At 36.1% G+C, this 18,702-nt stretch overlaps 1 protein-coding gene across 1 annotated transcript in view; it reads right to left on the minus strand.

Annotated features, from left to right (window-relative positions):
• Positions 1-18,702, minus strand: part of ADCYAP1R1 (ADCYAP receptor type I) — a 141,117-nt gene that overhangs the window by 16,262 nt on the left and 106,153 nt on the right. The window contains exons 9-13 of the mRNA XM_050708890.1: positions 18,363-18,495; positions 16,324-16,477; positions 12,734-12,794; positions 8,779-8,848; positions 7,399-7,490 (exon numbers count right to left, since the gene is read on the minus strand). Coding sequence (XP_050564847.1) covers positions 7,399-7,490; positions 8,779-8,848; positions 12,734-12,794; positions 16,324-16,477; positions 18,363-18,495 — 510 coding nt within the window. The remainder of the gene's footprint in view (positions 1-7,398; positions 7,491-8,778; positions 8,849-12,733; positions 12,795-16,323; positions 16,478-18,362; positions 18,496-18,702) is intronic.

Raw genomic sequence — 18,702 nt, forward strand, 5'->3', positions numbered from 1 at the left:
AGCCTTTGATGGAACTGCTGAGAGAACATTAGGCTTTATACTACCGTTTCTTCTTAAAAATACAGAAGAAACATTCCTATCAAGAGAACCACGCTCTTGAATTTAACACAATATTGTCCTCACTCTCACTGATCGGAACATCTCCTTAATCTTTCTAAAGAAGAACCATCCATTAGTGGCCTCTCTTTTAATGCAAACACACTCTTTTCCAGTTCCTGTCTTGCTCTTGTAACAGGTAAGGTAAAAAAGTCCGTTGTTTGCACATTTAGGACAGTCTGTGGACAGAGAACTTCATTCTCTGAGACAGCCAAAGAGCGTGATGGAGTCATGTGGGAATTCTGAGTCATTGTTAGAGAACTGTTAAACAAGAAACTTAAACAGATTTCAAAATAGTTAGCTAATTCATGAACCACAGAAGTCAGAGGTGTATCATTTCCTCTGTCTGTATAACCATTGAAACAATAAACTTACCCTTGAAAATACCTTACAGCAATGTGCACAAATAGTGTTTAAAGAGAGAGTCTTCCTATTTTTCATTACTATTTCAAAATAAAAATGATCATCAGCTTCCAGTACACAGGTATCACCTGTGCAGGCCAAGATACAATGGACTTCCACTCTAACCACCTTCTAAGAACTTGAAATTGCAGAAGCAGAGCACTTTTAAACATTGTATTAATCACAGAGGTTCTTGCAACCACAATAAACAAGTTTTGTGATCAATGATTTCAAAATCAGAGCTTGTCAAACCTCCAGAAAATGTTTGAATATCATTGGAAGTGGATGGAATTCCTTTCTGAAATAGTAATTTGCTCTTATAGTAGTAGTAATTTCCTCAGGCAAGTGATCCATGGAATAACAAAACCTCTATCAAGGTGGACATACTTAGGCCTGATCCCATCATCACTGTAAGAATGGAAAAGATGCACACTACATGAAAGGACAGCCTTGTGGTTGGGAAGCCAGATTTGAAAACAGAAGACCAAGCTCCTCTGCTGCCACAGGCATCTGGGGGGATTTTAAGTAGCCCCCTTTTTGCATCAGACTCTTAGCTGTTCAACAGAAATAACACCTCACAGAAGCATTATAAACACACTATATATGCTTTGCTGATTGGCTTTATACTTCTTGAGACCAGAGCAAATCTGTAGATAAATAATCAAAGCAGAATAGGATTTTCAATTATTTTATCTGACAATAAATAAATCCCTGTGCAATTATATTCTTGCTAATTATGGTACATAGCCTATATGATCTTATATTCCTAAGGAGTATACTCATTTTTTTTTTTTCACATCCCTACCTGAAAAGATTTTGCATAAATTAACACTCCTATCCCCCCCCCAAACAACTAATAAGTGAAACCAAAGGCAACCCCCCAAAACAAAACAAAACAAAACAAAAAAACAACCCCGCAAATAATTGTTTTTCTTGGGAAATGTCAATGAAAAGTATAGTAGTTGTGAATGCAAACATTTTCTCTAAAATATTAAATAAATTAATAGAGAATTAGTCTTAAGAATCACAGTCGTAAACATCTGCTTTCCTAATATTTCTTAGGAATGAGAACTAGGTTCTTGGTGATCATGCACTGACACCAAATTATCCTTGTCTATGCTTTCCATTTTATTTTCTTATGATAGAAATGTGTTAGCAGAGGGACATGAGTCCCCTTCATTGTTGGGTTAGTGGGCATTCCAGCACTCAACTGACAGAACCTGGCATTAGGAAATTAAAGTGCCATGCTAAAAAATACGCCGTTCATCTACCGTCTGTCATTTTCCTGTCAGAAATGAGAATTCTTGCAATGAAGACCCTGTCAATAATTATTAAAGCCAGCAGTCTGAGCACTTGCAGCAAGACAAAGCAGTAGCAGAATGAATCACTGAGTGTCCAGTGACTTTGTAGGTGAACTGCAGGAGTGTTGTTTACCAAAACATTTGTGTCATGACATTGCTTCTCCTGCCCTAACCCTCTAGGTTGCACCGTATGTAAAATCATACCCACCTATGATATATGCCATGTTTCTCCTTTCTTTCCAGCAAGATGCTGATTGGAGGAATGACATAGACCTGAATTAGCTAGGTATTTGTGGGGTTTATTTTCTTTTTCATTGAGTTTTCAACATGTGATACAAAATTTATGATGAAGAATCTGTTAAGGCAAAAGCAGAAACAAGCTTCCCCCTCCCAGGTTATACTATTCATGACCGAAAAAAATAAAAAAGAAAAGAAAAAAAAAAAGAAGCTTTTTTTTCAGTCAAATGTGCTTTGATCCTTAAAAATGAATAAATAAGCAGACTTGATGGAAATGTTTGGGCCTTTTTAATCTTAAAGGTTATTCCAGCATGCATCTTCACCATGCATACCTACTTAATTACTGTATTGTTTTATGGTAGTGATATCATTAGATGATCTGTCTATAATGAAGCTCTCAACACTGCTCCTGAAAATAGTAGCCCGGATTTAAGTTTGTGTAAGCATTGCTAGAGGAGTATGTTTTTTATAATGGGTGAATGTACTCTCTCTACAACAACTTGACTCGAGCTCAGATGCCTGAAAGTAGAGTCTGACATACCAAATTACACACTATTGGCTGGATTTCTCCCAAGACAAATAATGAAGCTTTGCCAGAATAACTTATTAACTGTTTCTTAAAACTCCAGTTTAGGGACTGATGTATGAAAATCCATCCATACAGCATGGGCCTGATGTGACACACTGTGTTGAGCCAGCTTCAGTAGGGTTGTGAATAGGTGTTTCTAGTCCTTAGGTATGTTTCCAGTGCATGTTAATATTGGATTTATGAAAGTGGATTTATGGATGTGCTGCTACTTCACTTTCAGCATGTAATGTAATAGTGTCCCTAAATAATTTACTACCTCTTTAAAAAACTTGAAAACTACACAAGTGGATATTGGTAAGAATCAGGTTGTGTCTTCTATTTGGAAGCACAATAAGCAAAATCTACCTGGATTGAATACACAGGTACAAACACATTTGTACTATAGGATTAAGTTTGTCGTGATCATAACCATAATAAACTAAACTTCTTTATGGAATTCATTTACCAGCTGGGGCCAGAGACCTATTTGGACTATGCAGATAGCTGTCTTAATTGGACCAGGAATACAGTCTGTGTCACTTTTTGATTTTCTAGCACCCAAGGATCTCAGAACTTCTCACTCAGAAAAAAAAATAAAATTAAATCTATTGCAAGTGCATTACTGGGCTTGTTTTGTTTTGATACTTAATTTGCTGGAATTATTCAGGACTGACATTAACTGAATTAACTGAGATTAACTGAAACCAGAACATGGTCCAAGCAATGAAGATATGTCCTTTTTGATGACTGGCTACTCCCTCCTAACACTTAAAAGTAAAAATAAATAAATAAATAAAATAAAAAACATTATTCTGACTACTGAGAGAAAGTATGAAAGCTGCTTAAAATTCTTAGGGAAAAATAAATGAAAAGAAATCCTAAAATCAAAATCAAAATTAAAAAGTGTAGCTTTTATTTTTTTTTTTAAGTCCTACCTCAGCTGCTTAGATATTTTTGATGAATCTAACCCCCAGTCATTTCAAACATAAGAAGGAGTTTCTATCTAAAAAAAAATACCAGTGAAGTAAGCACAGAGTTATTTTCTCACAAGCTGACACATTTTCAGCAATTTGGTCTGAAATGAAGTAAGCAGCATGCAAACAGCTTTAAGGGGAACTAAATGCGTGATGAAAGCTCAGTTAGCCATGAGACTGGTAATGAATGATTGAACATATAAGTTGATAAAACGGAAGTTTATGATAACTAAAACATTTGACTACTGTAGAAAATCATTAGGAATTAGCTACATGTTTCCAAGTTTTTGTCAGCCTAAAGAAAAAGGCTAATACATGTATTAATCATAGGGAAGGTTTTTAGAAGCACACTAAATTTTTATGGGAGTGAAGCTCTCATTATTTTGCTGCAGATTATAAAAATTATTATTTTTTAAAAAGCAAGTCTTGCAATCCCTAGCGGCTACACTATGTTAATTAAGCATTAGCTCCCCAGTGGTGCAATCTTCTGTTGTGTTCCTGTCATATCTTGAAGCTAACTTCAGTAGTGGGAATTTTTAATAATGAATGCAATGTGGTAATAATATATAATTAATCATTGAATTTAAGCACATCCCTAAGGCTTGTAAATTTAAATACAGGCTTAAGTGATTTGCAGAATCATGACCTCTGCGTCTATAAAATAGAACTGGATGCAGATTTTCCTAACAGAAAATAATCATTAAAAGCTCTTAAACCTGAACATATACCATATATGTAAGAAGAAAATAAATCCTCTCTGATGTCAAAAAATGAATTATTATTATTAATATATTTTTTTAAAACCACAGTTCCTGAGTCACAGCTGTATAGTAGACAAAACAATGGCTTCTAACCTTTGTCACATTAGATCATAATCTGATGGCAGATTATTTACAGGCAATTTCTCAGGAGTCAGAGATCAAATTTCAACATAATTTTTGAATCTTAAGCATCAGAAGACTCTGATGTAAAAAAAACCATTTCCTTATATGCCTCATTTTAGTCTAACAGGTACATAATCACTACAAACACTACAAAACTGTGATTTAAATTTCTTGTTATCACCATGATGTGGCAGTATTTACCCCCACATTGAAGGAAAAGCAAGGGATTGTGTCAGCATTTTTCATCTGCACCGGTGCAAGGTCAGATGGTGTAAAATAAACAATTGCAGAAGGTTTAAATCATCCTTTACAACTTTGCACTGAGGTGGATCAAGTGAAGTGCTCTCTGGAGCCTTGGTTGCCCATGCTCAGCTAATGGTGATGGAAGTCCTGGCTTAAAGGTTGTTCCCAAGAGTGGAAGGCTGATACCAGAGTAAATCTCAATCACTGCTTCAGTTACCATGTGATATTACCTTTAGAAACAGGCTGAGCACCCTCCCTTAACCGTAGCTTATATGTCCTATGTTCTAATTATTTAATTATGTTGTGGAATAAAGATTTGGATGAACAGTTTGGCCTGGTGGGGAATTGAATGGGAAATTGAACTACTTTCTCTTTTTTTTTTTTTTTTCTCTTCTTTTTTTTTCTCCTTTTTTCCATTACAAAGATTGTGATTCTGTTGAAGTCTACAGTGTTCAGCCAAATACTGCTGGGAAAAGGACTTTACTAAAAAGTTTTATTTGTTTGCTATTTTCACCATGCAAATAAGATCAAAATGAGAATGGGGAAACATATTTCACTTCACAGGTTTGAATGCAACAAAGGGATTCTTAAAACAATCTATCAGCATGGAGAGGGAAGGCTCAAACAAATAGCTATTAGCATGCATTTTGTTTGGGGTTTATCAGTCTACTAGGAAAGTACTGGAAATATTTGATCTGTATTTTGCATATTTCAGAGATAATGAAATGAGCTTTAAGCATTCACTAGCATGAAGTAGCAATATAAGACATGAAAAATGCTTATATAGACCATAATCTATACGCTGCAGAGATTTCAATATGGTGACATTACCATACTATGATCTAGCCTTTTCCTTTGTTATAATGTCTCTCTTTTTACAAGATCAGTATGCAAAAATAATGTGTATGCCTGGTGTATATCTGCATAAACTTATTAGTTTCATTTCTGTGTGACATTTCTGTTGTTGAATCTGTTTGGATAAACAACACTCCGCTTCATAACACATACATAAAGGCAAGATCAATTTATACACACCCATTTATAAAGTTGCAAAGAAATATGAAAAATAATGGCAGCGAATGAAACAGAAAATATGATGTTTTCTCTTGGTTTTGGTTACTAACTATACACATAGGAAAAATATCAGTAAAACCCAGTCACCATATTGGTCAAAAATGACAAAGATGTTTTATAGTCTAGTCAAATCTTTGGAGTCTGTGGCATGCTTTGCTTCATATGTGCGAGATGTGCAGCAGATGTCAAACATGCACTTAGCAGGTCTTAATCAGAACTAGCCCTGCACATCTTGGGTACCAAGGACAATCTAAGGTTCAGTGGTTGACCTCCAAGAAGCACATACAAAGGAAAACTTCATGCAAACCGTAGGCAAACCATGCATGGGAGACAATTTATGCACTACACTTTCTCCTGAGTTTCAATTCAGAGAAATATTGACCTGCAGAATGAATTTAAAACACTGTTTATGGTTGAGTTTATGCTCATTGTTTATGGCACAGTTTAGAACAAACATCAAGGGCAGTATTTTCAGTGTGTAAATATTATCATTTCACGTAAATACAAAGAAGAATGAAGATGAGAAGGGAAGTAAAATAGGCAGCTGGGGGTCAGAGTTTTACCTGAAAACTGTTATTTAAATGGATTATATCATTATATTTTGGGTGAAACTGATCACTAGGGAGATAATTTAAAAAAAAAAAAGTATTGCAAAATAAAGGTCTCCTACTTTACCCTGACATATTTTATTTTTAATTGTTTGAATAACTTGCATTTTTTCACTAGCAAACCAATCAAAGAAATAGTCTTATCTATGCTTAGGAGTGCTAGAAAATGCCGGAGCTCATAAAAACCTGCAAAACAAATGTATGTGGTGTTTGGGCTGCAAAGCCAAGGAAACACCAAAAGTGCTGCCACATTCACTAGTTATTCAAAATGATTATATAATATTTTATATGGCTGCATGCACTCAAAATAGAAATGGTGACTGTCTCAAATGACCAACCTCAATCTTCTAATGATCTCAGGAAAAAAAAAAAGGCATGCAAGCTTTAATAAAAATAGGAATGATAAAGTTTTAAAACTTCTAACGGAGAAAAAAATGGATTTTGTATGCATTTTTAAGCAATTCTAGCTATGCTGTGAATTATTTTGCTTAGGTTGAATGAATTCAAAATTACCAGAAACATGATCATGAACATAAGCAACTTTAGGAGATCTTGCTAAAATAAAATTCAGTCTAAAGATCATGAAATCTTTTTACCAAATCTCATTGCTCGGTCAACTTTGGACCACGTCTCTGGAACGTATGAAGCACAGCAGACTGTCTCATGAGTATAACAATATTTATGCTTGGTCAGTATGTTAATTTACAGACAATTGATCTGCAAATAAGAATTAGTATTATTTTTTCTAATCTAGTATTTACATTTTTCTTTCTTTTATTTTTTCTTTTCTTTTATTTGCTAAGTGCTTTAAAGATGAAAACGAGTATTAAAATGTACTTTAGTGGCTTTTGAAATAATAATATTAAAAAAATCTAAATCAACCAAATCATTTTTAATAGATCTCTGACTCTTTTAAAGTCAAATTAACTCAGATGAGGTATCTTTTTTTTTTTTTTTTTTCCTATGTGTATATTAGAAATCTAAATTGATTACTGCTTTATTTGTACTTACAAGTAAATGCTGGATTCATTGCCTCCAATGTCAGGTGACTGGAGTTTCTGCACAAGTATCACAATTATGCCAATAAAAAGCACAAAGTTTATCTGGGGGGAAAAGAGAGGAATCATGATGACTGTGATATATTTTTTTCAAGTATAAGATGAGACTTTCACAGTGACTTGCTGGCTCCATTGTGTTATTCTTCCCCAAACTGCGCTCCAGGAGTTTTATAGGGTCATTAGCTAAGTTTACAAAAGGCATATTGCCCCTTTTTCCAGACAAAAATATCCCCCTGGCAGCAGTGAAGTTAAGGAAGAATGTAGTTTATCAGAAGAGTGAGGTAAGACAAGTATAAACACAAAGGTTTAAACATTTGTCATTGTCCATTGTTCATGTTTAATTCCCATTGTCTGAACTAAAGCATTTCTCAGCTTAGCAGCTCCCCCCATCATTTATTTCAGACAAAATTTAATGTCTGCCATTTCCTGAAAATCCCAAGTTCTATCACTTTACCTCCACTTGGCTGAACTGTTCCCAGATGAATCTAATGTCTTTTTTTTTCCTTTTATGTTCTTCTTTATAACTTTTAGTTTTATCTCATCCTGAACATCTTTTTCAGAGAATCATGTCATTACAAGTAGAGTTTTAAAATTTTGGAGGAGAGCAAAAGCAATTTATTTTGATGTTTTGAATTCAGATTTAGTTGTGACCTACTCCATAGGCCAGAAGAAAACTGGAAATTTAAGGTTTTGCTTGTTTGTTTGCTTGCTTGTTTTTCTCTTTGAAAGAGTTTTCAGCATCTTTTTAAAGAATAATTTTCGGATATGAAAACTACATGTAGACAGAGAAGCCTGATGTTATTAGATGAATTACCCTGAACATGTCTGAAAGTTACTGTACTTGAGAGAGCTGTCTAAACACTTAAAAGCAGAGGCACCACACCTGACGAAGACATCTATATCTAAGTATCTACCTGTGAGTTTGATGTCTAAATTCGCACAACAGTAAACAGAGACCTTGCCAATATTGTCACTGGAGTATGGAGAGCAACTTAGCATGTAGACATCTATGTGCAGTAAGCCAAATTGCTTTTTAGGTGCCACTAACCATATTGCAGAGAGGCTCAATTTGATTTACTATATTGAAGAGTTCAAAGCCATTTAAAAATTCCTGCTAACTCTGGGGCAGAACCTGGAGACCAAATGCCTCTCAGTTGTCCATATATAGGTATTGTGCACCATTTGGGTAAAACCCAAGGCCTTCATCATCTAAAGAGAGCTTAGATACCTTGTTGACAGTTCAACACTATGTAGTGAGGTCATTGGAAGAAATTTCCATCAGTTATTTGCCCTCAGAAGTGCTGAGGAAGTGCCTCCTTCAAGTGTTACTTACCATGATTGATCCAACCACAGGACCCTTGATCACCCACCACAACGCAGTGTTGTCATTCATGTCCCAGCAGCTGCAGTTAGTAATGAAAGAATGGGGTGGGGAAAGAGAAGGAAAGAAAAAGATGAAGATACAACAAGGAAATTAATAAATTTACAATCATTTTTTAAGGAGGCAGAGAGTGGGATGTTGGTCTTGTAGCTAAATTACTTTATTGAGTTTCAAAAGTTCCTTAGTCTGTCCCTGTTAAAGCTTTCTTTTAGAGACTTTACCCAACTTATCTGGAACCTATATATATACTGTAATTTCAATAGTACCTTTTACTAAATAGTTTAGACATTTTGGAAAACACTTCTATACATGTTCCTGTGTCCACAAACAGTACAATTGTAAAACTTTCCATTTTGGCCAACATCTCTGTAGAGGGGGTAAAAAGGCAAGAGTACAAAGTTAACAGGTAAGAAAGGTCCAGGGTTAGCAGATAGGAATTTTGGTTCCTGATCATGACATGAGGATTTTGACACATATCTTGTACACCACAATGTAGCAGGGACCGGCTGTATTCACACACAGGAATGACTTTTCAGTCATTGAGTTGTCAGTCCTACCAAGGAGCAATGATTCATCTGAGAAGTTTAAAGCTGTGGGCAACAGTTGCTGTCATGTCCTTTTATAAGCTGTCAGGAGTGAGTGATCACAAATCAAGTGGCATTTCTACCTCAGCATTTAAAATCTTCCTCCAGCTCACAGAAGGATTACGCTGAAGATTTTTCCATATAGGTTCATTTGGACATTCCTTTGTAGAGCAAATTAATTGCAGGACCCATATGGGTTTTAAACTTTAATATTTATTTTTAAAGATACAAGAATGATAATAATGGAAAAAGAAATCTTATTTCCCTGCCACAACACGACTACACTACGTTACTTTAAGTTATTACAAAATTTGATTGTCGGTTAAAAAACATATTTCATTTGTGTCTGCTTTCTTCCCCTCCTGCTTCCCTTCTAAAAAAACCATGAAAACACAAAAAAATGTCTTCTTTGTACCTGCAGTTCAGAGGAGGATGGTTTCCCTCCCACTGGGACAACAGCCAAAAGTCCCAGCAGTGGTTGTCATGGTACATTTGTCAGACGCCAAGTAACAATTTGGAAGAGCATACAGGGATAAAACACGGCTGATCTTATGAGAGCTTAATACAACTTCTATGTCATTTAAACAGTAGTCTGGTAGCACCTGGGGGAAAAGTGAAAACCTATAGTGTATACAAGCTATAGACATGTTTAAGAGTGAGGAGGCAGAACTAAAATTCCATCATCCAAGGGGGTGTGAGAGAAACCCCAAGCAGCTGACTGACATCTGGCTTAGAAATTTCAGTTGAACTTATAAATGCAATATTTTGCTAGATTTCCTGTAAAAGCATCTATAAGTATGCATGTGGTAGAGCAGGGGAGAAGAAAGAAAATTTAGAGATGAGATATCAAATTTACACAAAAGCACATATTTTTCCTTTGCCAAATACTGGAAAAATCTGGGCAAATTCTAGTATTAATTTAGCCATATAATTAGGCATTAATATATGCCAATTTGTCTAGGTAGAAGTGTAAAATTACAGAGGATGGAATCTACCTGTTCTTTGTTCAGTCATCTGTATTGAAGACATTTAAAGCCCAGCTAATTATCTCAGATTCTGGCTGAGACAAATAGGCTCTCATAGGCTTTTTTTTTTCCCCCTCCTTTTTTTTTTTTTTTTCCTCCACTGATGGATTTTAAATGCGTACTCTGGGGTGATGCATCTTCCCTTAGAAATGCCTTTTCTTCTTAGACCTACTCTTCTTCTTCTGCAGAATGTCTGTACAGTAAGCTAAGTTGTCAATGTCTATCCCTGAAATGTCAACAGTGAACCAGATCAAGCTTGTACAAGGCTTTTATTAAGTACTTTTTTGATTCAGTCTACGTGACATCTATAGGATAGATGTGATGGAAAAAAAAAAAAAAAAACACAAACCACCATTGTCTCCTCAGATGAGTATCATTAGAAAGAAAAAAAGCAGTGCACCACAGAACAGTCTGTAATATCAGCCAACAAGCTGTACCACGTAAACAGGCTTCCTAATTTCATTACAAATACATTGCTATAGTTGATATCAGGCACACAGGACTCTTTTTCAGGATGGATGATGGGAAGGGAGACAGTGAGATGGGGGAGGGATGTGGTTTCGATTTGAAAAGGCCAAAATCTGATCTCTGTTACATCTCTGGTGTACATCTGGTATAACTCCATTTAATTCAGTAGCATGGCTCTGGATAAACAGACAGTTGCATTTATCTCCACAAACCTGTCACTTACAATGATGTGAATCAGGAACTGAAGTCAAGGGAGCTCTGCCAGTTTTATAAGGAGCAAGCAGGAGGAAACTCAGACTCAGAGCCTGTATTTTAGTCCATGCCTTTGTCAGTGTGGTTTCCCAGTTCAGTAATTCCTGCTATGTTTTCAAGCTCATGCTGGCTTCTCCTCCACCCCCAGAACAATGCTTGCTGATTTTTAAAAAGTAACCACTGAGACGCACAGCTAGAATCTGCCTAAATGTGTTGCATGCTAAATAGCTTCTGCAACTAAAAGAGAGGAAAAGGTAGTTTTTTTCTTTTCTCGTTCTTCTTTTCCTTCTTTGAAATATTTCCCTTACCCGAAAAACACAAGGACTGTTTGGACTCCTAACAGAAATTAACGCATTTAGGACCTCTGTTGTAATCATAATAATGACACAACAGGGGTTTCTGGCTTGTTTTGCATGGAAATAAATGATTTAATTTGTCTTAATGTCAAAATAGAACATTGTGTCAAAGCCCTGGCTTCCCCAGTGGAGGAAGGGCTTTATGTGCTTTCCAATAAGCAAGAAAAAACAAGGATGAAGAAAACATAACAGAGCAGCAAGTCTAGTGCAATTTTTAGTTCCAGGTATCTCTAATATAAGGAGAATTTAAAATATGAGCCTAAATACCTTGGGAATCAGAGTTGAGCACATAGTAACATCTTTCACTCAGATTTAGGTTTTCAAAGGACCACTGCTGGCTTTTCATTTTTTTTCCTCAAACTCCTTCATTCTCCAGCAGTTTTCCTACCACTCAATTTGAAACACAGTTGTCAGGGAGAAAAAAAAAAAAAAAAAAAAAAAAAGATAATTTTGTATTTTCAGGATGCACATATATCCATTCGTACAGGCTATGCCTGTTGCTCTGTCATACCAGTCAGTCTATTGACTACGTGGATGTGCAGGACCATCTCTGGGAGTCTGGAAGCATCCTTTCCTTCAGGTCTTTAGCAAAGGATACAGGATCTTTGTAGGTTTTTCTTCACCAAAGGATACTATTTGGGTTGAATCTACCCTCTTGAATTCTTTCTTAAATTATTCAATTTCCTAAATTTTATTTTCACACAGAAGACTATATGTGAGTTTTTGTCTCACTCCTACTCATCTACCAAACTAGATTTGTGGAAAAACCCTCAAGGGGGAGCTAAACTCATAATTACCTTGGTAAACTGAAGCTCAGCGACTCCTTGTGCAAATTTCATTCATCTTATCAGAGACATCCACAATAATTTCTACAGCTGAGCTTATCAACTTTGTCTTTCTTCATAATCAGTTGGAGAAGAGCAGGGTATCATAAGTGCAATTCACTTGACAGTTCTTTTAAGATGAGATAAAGCATATCCTGAACTCTGCTGGCTTAACTGAGCAGAAATGGAGAGCCACTAGGTCAGCTGCAAATTTACAGATGTCTACATGTCCTTTCATAATTTCACCAGTGGAATACGGACATAAACATATGCATATTCAAATCAGCATTGGAAGTGGAAGGAGAAATTAACTGTGTCCTCTGATCACTATATTTCCATTTCACCCTTGTCATCACGCCAAAGGCATGTGAAACGTTTTCCCACACAGTGATACCTACCCAGTATCATCAAAGTGAAGTCTCAGCACTGCCCAGACAGTGACACAAATTGTTGGGGTGCCTGCAGAAGACAAGATGGTGATATCATTACCAGTCTAGACTTATTCAATACTCAGCAAAGAGCACTTCTCCACTGAGATTTTATTTCCTGATAACACTCATGAACCAAACAATGCAATTCATTACATTAATTCAGAGCTCTAGAAACATCTATCTCAGTCAGAGTACAGGCTAGGCTTGATGGGAACATAAAAGTAAAACTGATAAAAGAAAATAATGATGCTGTTTCAGATCAATATTGCTCAAAGTTCTTGTATTGCATTTTGTTACATTAACAGTGAAATATCATATAAAATAAAATCAGTGACATCAGCTTCCATGTCTAAAGCTACTGTTATTATGCAATGATTGCAGAGTGGCAGATGTTTAGCTGTAATGGCATTATTGGATTCTTTGTATTCCCATGGGGTTTTGTTGTAAATGAGTTGCATATATTTATAAAATAACAGATAAAATGCAATAAGTGATTTTTGCTTTAGTTATTCAAACAAAGCAAATCAGTAGAGGACAGTTTTGCAGTATTCACAGGAATGTTTCATTTCTTTCCTGAAAAAAATATCTAAAACCAAATAAACAAACACACACACAGACAAAAACTTGGGAACAAAAGTGTTTCATTTCTATTCCAGAGATTTCTTTAATGTTTAAAAAATGCATGTAAAATACAAATTAAATCAAAACAGTAAAAATCCGGAAACCTTGATTTGTTTTCCTTTCTGAAAACACTAAAAGGGTGTTTTTTCAGTGGAAATATAAATTAAAAAAAAAAAAAGTTAACTCATTCTTGCAAGAAAACTATGGTTAAATTGTTTCTACTTTTTATGGTAAATAATATCCTTGACTAGAAAACTGCCTACTTTTATTCAGGCACCACTGGAAAGATAAAGTGCTAAAAAGCAAACAAAACAATGACCTTGGTAACCTTAGCTTGCAGTAGTGAATGAGACTGTCATAAATTCAGAAGAACAATTATATTTTATACATTTTACAAAGCTGCGTTTGTCACATTAATTAGTCATTCAACTGAATCCACTTCAGTGAGTCTCTGTCAAATCTCATATTCCCAATATTAGAAATAAAAATATCCCTGTTATACCTAGATGAGTGATGAAGCCCTCCTTCTTTAAAAAAAAAAAAGTACACACAAATATTTGAAAAGAAAATGACAAAAAGAAATAAGATGGCTTTGGAGAGAAGAAATCGTGCATGTTTAATTTAAATTGGAGTCTGCTTTTCTCATATGAGAATACCTAGAAAACAAGATCTTTGTGCACTGAGATGCATAATAATAATTAAAAAGTCTTTAAATATTAGTCACGGCTCTGACGTGCTATCTAGTTTGTACTTATTTGACTATAGAAATTTTGTTGGTACAAATGAAGTTCCATGTCTGAAACATGGTCAGGAAGGCACCTGACACTCAATGTGTCATAAAAATATAGTTAAAAAAAATATCGGATCAGCTTGGAATTTTGAATCATCTGCTGTATGAATATATATATATACACTCACTTTTCTTTACACAAAATATATATATAGTTTCATCATATTCTTTTCATCTTCTGAGTAACAACAGAAAATAAAAAACCCAAGGGCTGCAGAAAAGAGCTGTTCTTGCTGACAGTATTTCTGCCCTCAATAAGGCGCAGACATTAGGAGAGATCTCAGCCTATCCAGTACGCTTACTAGCACCTTGAATATTTAAGAGGACAAAATTGGATTGACTCAGCCATCTGTAGTTCTCATTAATCACATGTGGGCACTGATGGGCTCAGCACTTTTCAAGAAACAGATAAACATCCAGATGCTGTAAAATGCTGAGCTGTTGCCTACTCCTGCTTCAATGCAACTCTCTTCCCATCAGCTCTGAGCTGAGGGGGCCACTTTTGCCCTACATGACTTGAAAACCTGAATCCAGAGTCTGGAAGAGCTTCTATTCTCACAAAGTGCCAATCACTCTTACTGTGCCTGGGGAACCATTATCCAAGTTGAAATAAGCAGGAACTGAGAAAATATTGCACTTCAAAAAAAAAAAAAAAAAGCACATCCCAAAATCCCACATTTTGAGATCCTATTATTATTATTAATGGATGGGATGGCATTGATACCACTTTGAATATGAAGTGGCATCCATAAATAGCTAGATCTTATTTAGAGTATTCAACTCAGGAGTAAAAATTCTGAGGCTACAGTATACAAAATAAGCCCATCTGGATAGTTCTTTCTTTACAGATGCTGACTTCTTCTGTCAGTTAATATGCTGTGTCGCAATATTCTCACATTCAGATGAGCATACGGACATGAAATTTGTGCAAACTCAGTTAAAGGAGCTCAACCACAGATATGTGTTTGATTTGCAAAGATTTACATGTTTTCTTTTATAACTATCACATTTTCATGTATTCATCCCCAAGTTCTCTATGATAACAGCCTTATCTTTTATCAATAGTGTAATTATAGATCTGTGGATGGTACAAAGGGAACTTTGAACACCCTTTTTCAATAGTTTCCCAGCCCTGATATGCTATTTCTGATCACATTTTCTCTTCTTTTTTCTCTGTCTCTTTGCTCCCATTGTAGGCAGTCTTTGCCAGGAACTGAAAATTTTATGTATACGCAGCTGCCTCAGGAGTAAAAAAAACAAAAACAAAAACAACAACAAAAACTTCTCTCCCCCCCCCCCCCCCCCCCCCCAACAACAAAAATCACCACCACCAAAGCAAAAAAAGTAAAAAAAGCTACAGATTACTTTAAAGTTCACGTTATTTGGGGATTTGTTTTTAAGGGAGAACAGTTTAAGGCATGTGGGTTGTATGTGGTTTTTAGGCATGAATATGTGTGGTTGTTTTTTCCATGTAATTTCAGAAGCAAGGTTGTTTAAGTGCAAATATTTAGTTCAACCTTCTTAGGGCACACATTTAAAATTAAGGTGTTCTGCATCCACCTTCTGACTTCTGCACAAAAATGTCACCAAAGTACAGCTTGAATTAATATGTTACAGGAATTAATTTAGCTCCAGAAGACCGTCATGAAAAATAATTACACCGCTTATCATCTTACAACTGGCCTTCTGAAACAAATCTTACTTCTTCCCAACATTGTAAGTTTCCATTTCCCACCCAGGTACAATGAGCATTTGTGTGTACCTTTGAACATGTTTTCAATTTATTTACTAGCTGGGAGAAAGGCACAAAGGAAATCTTAGAGAATGGACTAGACTCAACATTGCAGACTTGATTATGCTGAATAACATGGTACTATGATAATATCTTGTAGAAGACAATTTTGAACTGTAGACTACAACTCTGCAAGAGATATGATACCCTGCAGATTTCAGTTCAAGTCTATCACATAAGCACAACACAGTGTGGTCTGCAGTGGCACTTCTAAACAAAGATTAAAACTATACTTTGAATCTGTGTATGGAACTATTAGGTGGTTCATTCCTGTGCCTTCAATGAACCTTTCAGGACAGAGAAGAAAGCTCTTCTGCACACTGACACACATTTTACACAAGAAATGTCACGTACCCCAGCCAATAATAGTGTACCAGTAGAAATATCTCCTCTCTGGGAAAAAGGTTTCTACCAACAAAGTGAAAAGGTACAATCCCTCAATGAAAAGCCAGAAATAGTTGGACATGACACAGTAGTGAAAAAACACCATCACCGCTTTGCATTCCACCTGCAGAGAATCAAGCAAAAACAAAGTTATATCCATGTTGTTTTGCTGGAGATTAGCAGACAGAGAAAATGCTTTCAGCCACTCCAAATCTGTTAGTGGAAAGGAACACAGTTGGGACTAGTATTATACACTTTTAATAGTGAAGTTTTAAAATCATGAGAGTAATGTGAAGGGCCACTTAGAGAGCAAAGCTGTAAAGGGCAGGTAACCAATTTTATCAGTGGGAGGTGGCCGACAAGCGCCTGCAGACAGCTTGAGAAGCTATTGCATTAGTGGGAGTTCACATCAGCAATGGACCTTAATTGCTAGATTTAAACCCCCTTCCAAGTATTAAGTGCAGACAAGAAAAGAATCCAGTTGTGCTTTGAGAAACCTAAGGAAGGATGTGAAATGGCAGGATGATTGTTGGAAGCCCTGAGAGTGGGCTCAGAAAGGATGCACCCTCCTGCGCGCACTTGAGAATTGTACTTCCTGGCCATTTGCAGGTGTTGTCACTCAGGGACTGAAAATGAAAGTGAGCAGAAGTGTAAAGAAAACTGAGTGATTTACTGTACAAAATGATAGAAACTTTCATCCATTTATTGGGGAAAACAAAACAAACAAACGAACAAAAACAATGGGCAAAAGAACAGGAAACCAACCAACCAAAAAAAAAAACCAAAAACATTCTAAAAGCTTTAGGCGGCGACTGAGCTCTGCCATGACTCTGTGAGAGCAGGACGCACTTGTCTTAACAGTGCTGCATCCCAGTGAGACCTCGTTAATCCTACTGAAGTGACTTTTTAACACATCACAGCAGAATCACAGTATAAACTGGGAGTTCCTGCCTGGGGCAATGGAAGCTTGACAATTTTGATGGTTCACAATTGTGTTCCATCCTGTGGGATAAGCAATATGTTTAAACCAACAAAACTTGAGGTGCTAATGTAGAAGCTCTACCAGTTTATGCCAGCTGATCTCAGGCCATTAGATCACTGATTCCAAGATGTTTTATGCTTCAAGTTTATTTAAACAAAGAAACAGATGCCATTGTTGGAAGAGTGACATGAACAAACTACAGATCTAATATGGCTTCAGATTTTTAAGGAGAAAAATTTAAAGCAGAAGCTATTTTAAATGGTGAAGAAAAGTCTAAGAAACTACACAGGTGCACTTTTCTTGTGGAAGTGACTCATAGGGAATTTATCTCATAACTGGATAGATAAAGGAGAACTCACTATAATTCCGCCATAATTACACAAAGTGAGCTGATTTGTCAGATCAAATATTACCCTTAAATATGAACTGAGTTAGGATTAACAGTGTATATATTAGATGTAAAGTACATGTAAGTACGTTGGTGAAAGAGACTGCTTTCCATGAAACCATGCTCTGAACAGCTCCTCTTCAGAGACAAACTCATAACTAATATTCACATTTTTTTATTTTTATCTTTTTAGAGAGTGACGGTCAGGGGTATTTTCTTGTTTCTGAGCGTTCACTCTCTTTAACAAACCTCTCCCCAACATCCTTAGCAAGTAAGGCCCTGGAGAAAATCTAGACCCCAGATGAAGGACATTGCTTATCTCTATTCTCATCCCACCTATCACTATGCAGATCCATGAATGGGAGAAGCAACCTGAGTAAAGTCAGAAACTGAAACAAACTTGTAAGCTTATCCTAAAGCACAGGCCAGTAAAGACTGCAGACATCGTGGAACCATACCACTCACACTTTTATTGTGAACTGGCAGGGAACTATATCACCAATTACCTTCTCTCCCCAAGTCTCCTCAGCCCCTGATACCCAAGAGACTGCTGCCTGCCTCACACCTTTTTTTTCCTAGCACGAAATACCAAAAAAAAAAAAAAAAAAAAAAAAAAGCTTTCGTTTTCGTTTTACTTACAGTTGAGATGAAACAGTGGTTGCCATCTTGTTCAGCATAAAGAACCCCATCTTTAATGAATACAGATATCGCACGTAGGATGAATGAAACAAAGAGGTTCATGTGGATAAAATTTCGAGTGCAGTGAAGCTTCCTAGAAAGAAAGGAATAAGAGAGCAGAAAACAATAGGAGGAAAAAAAAAGAAAAGAAAAAAACTTTTTGTGAAAATAGCACCTCCCGGTACCTTGGTACTAAGAATAACAGTGTCTGAAAGTCTGAAAGGCAGGAGTGTAAGTAATACTGACCCTAAACCAACCAAGAGAAGGATTTTCCTGCAAAACCATGCTAGTTAGCATAAAA

Source organism: Cygnus atratus, chromosome 2, assembly GCF_013377495.2.
Source record: "Cygnus atratus isolate AKBS03 ecotype Queensland, Australia chromosome 2, CAtr_DNAZoo_HiC_assembly, whole genome shotgun sequence".
NCBI lineage: Eukaryota > Metazoa > Chordata > Aves > Anseriformes > Anatidae > Cygnus > Cygnus atratus.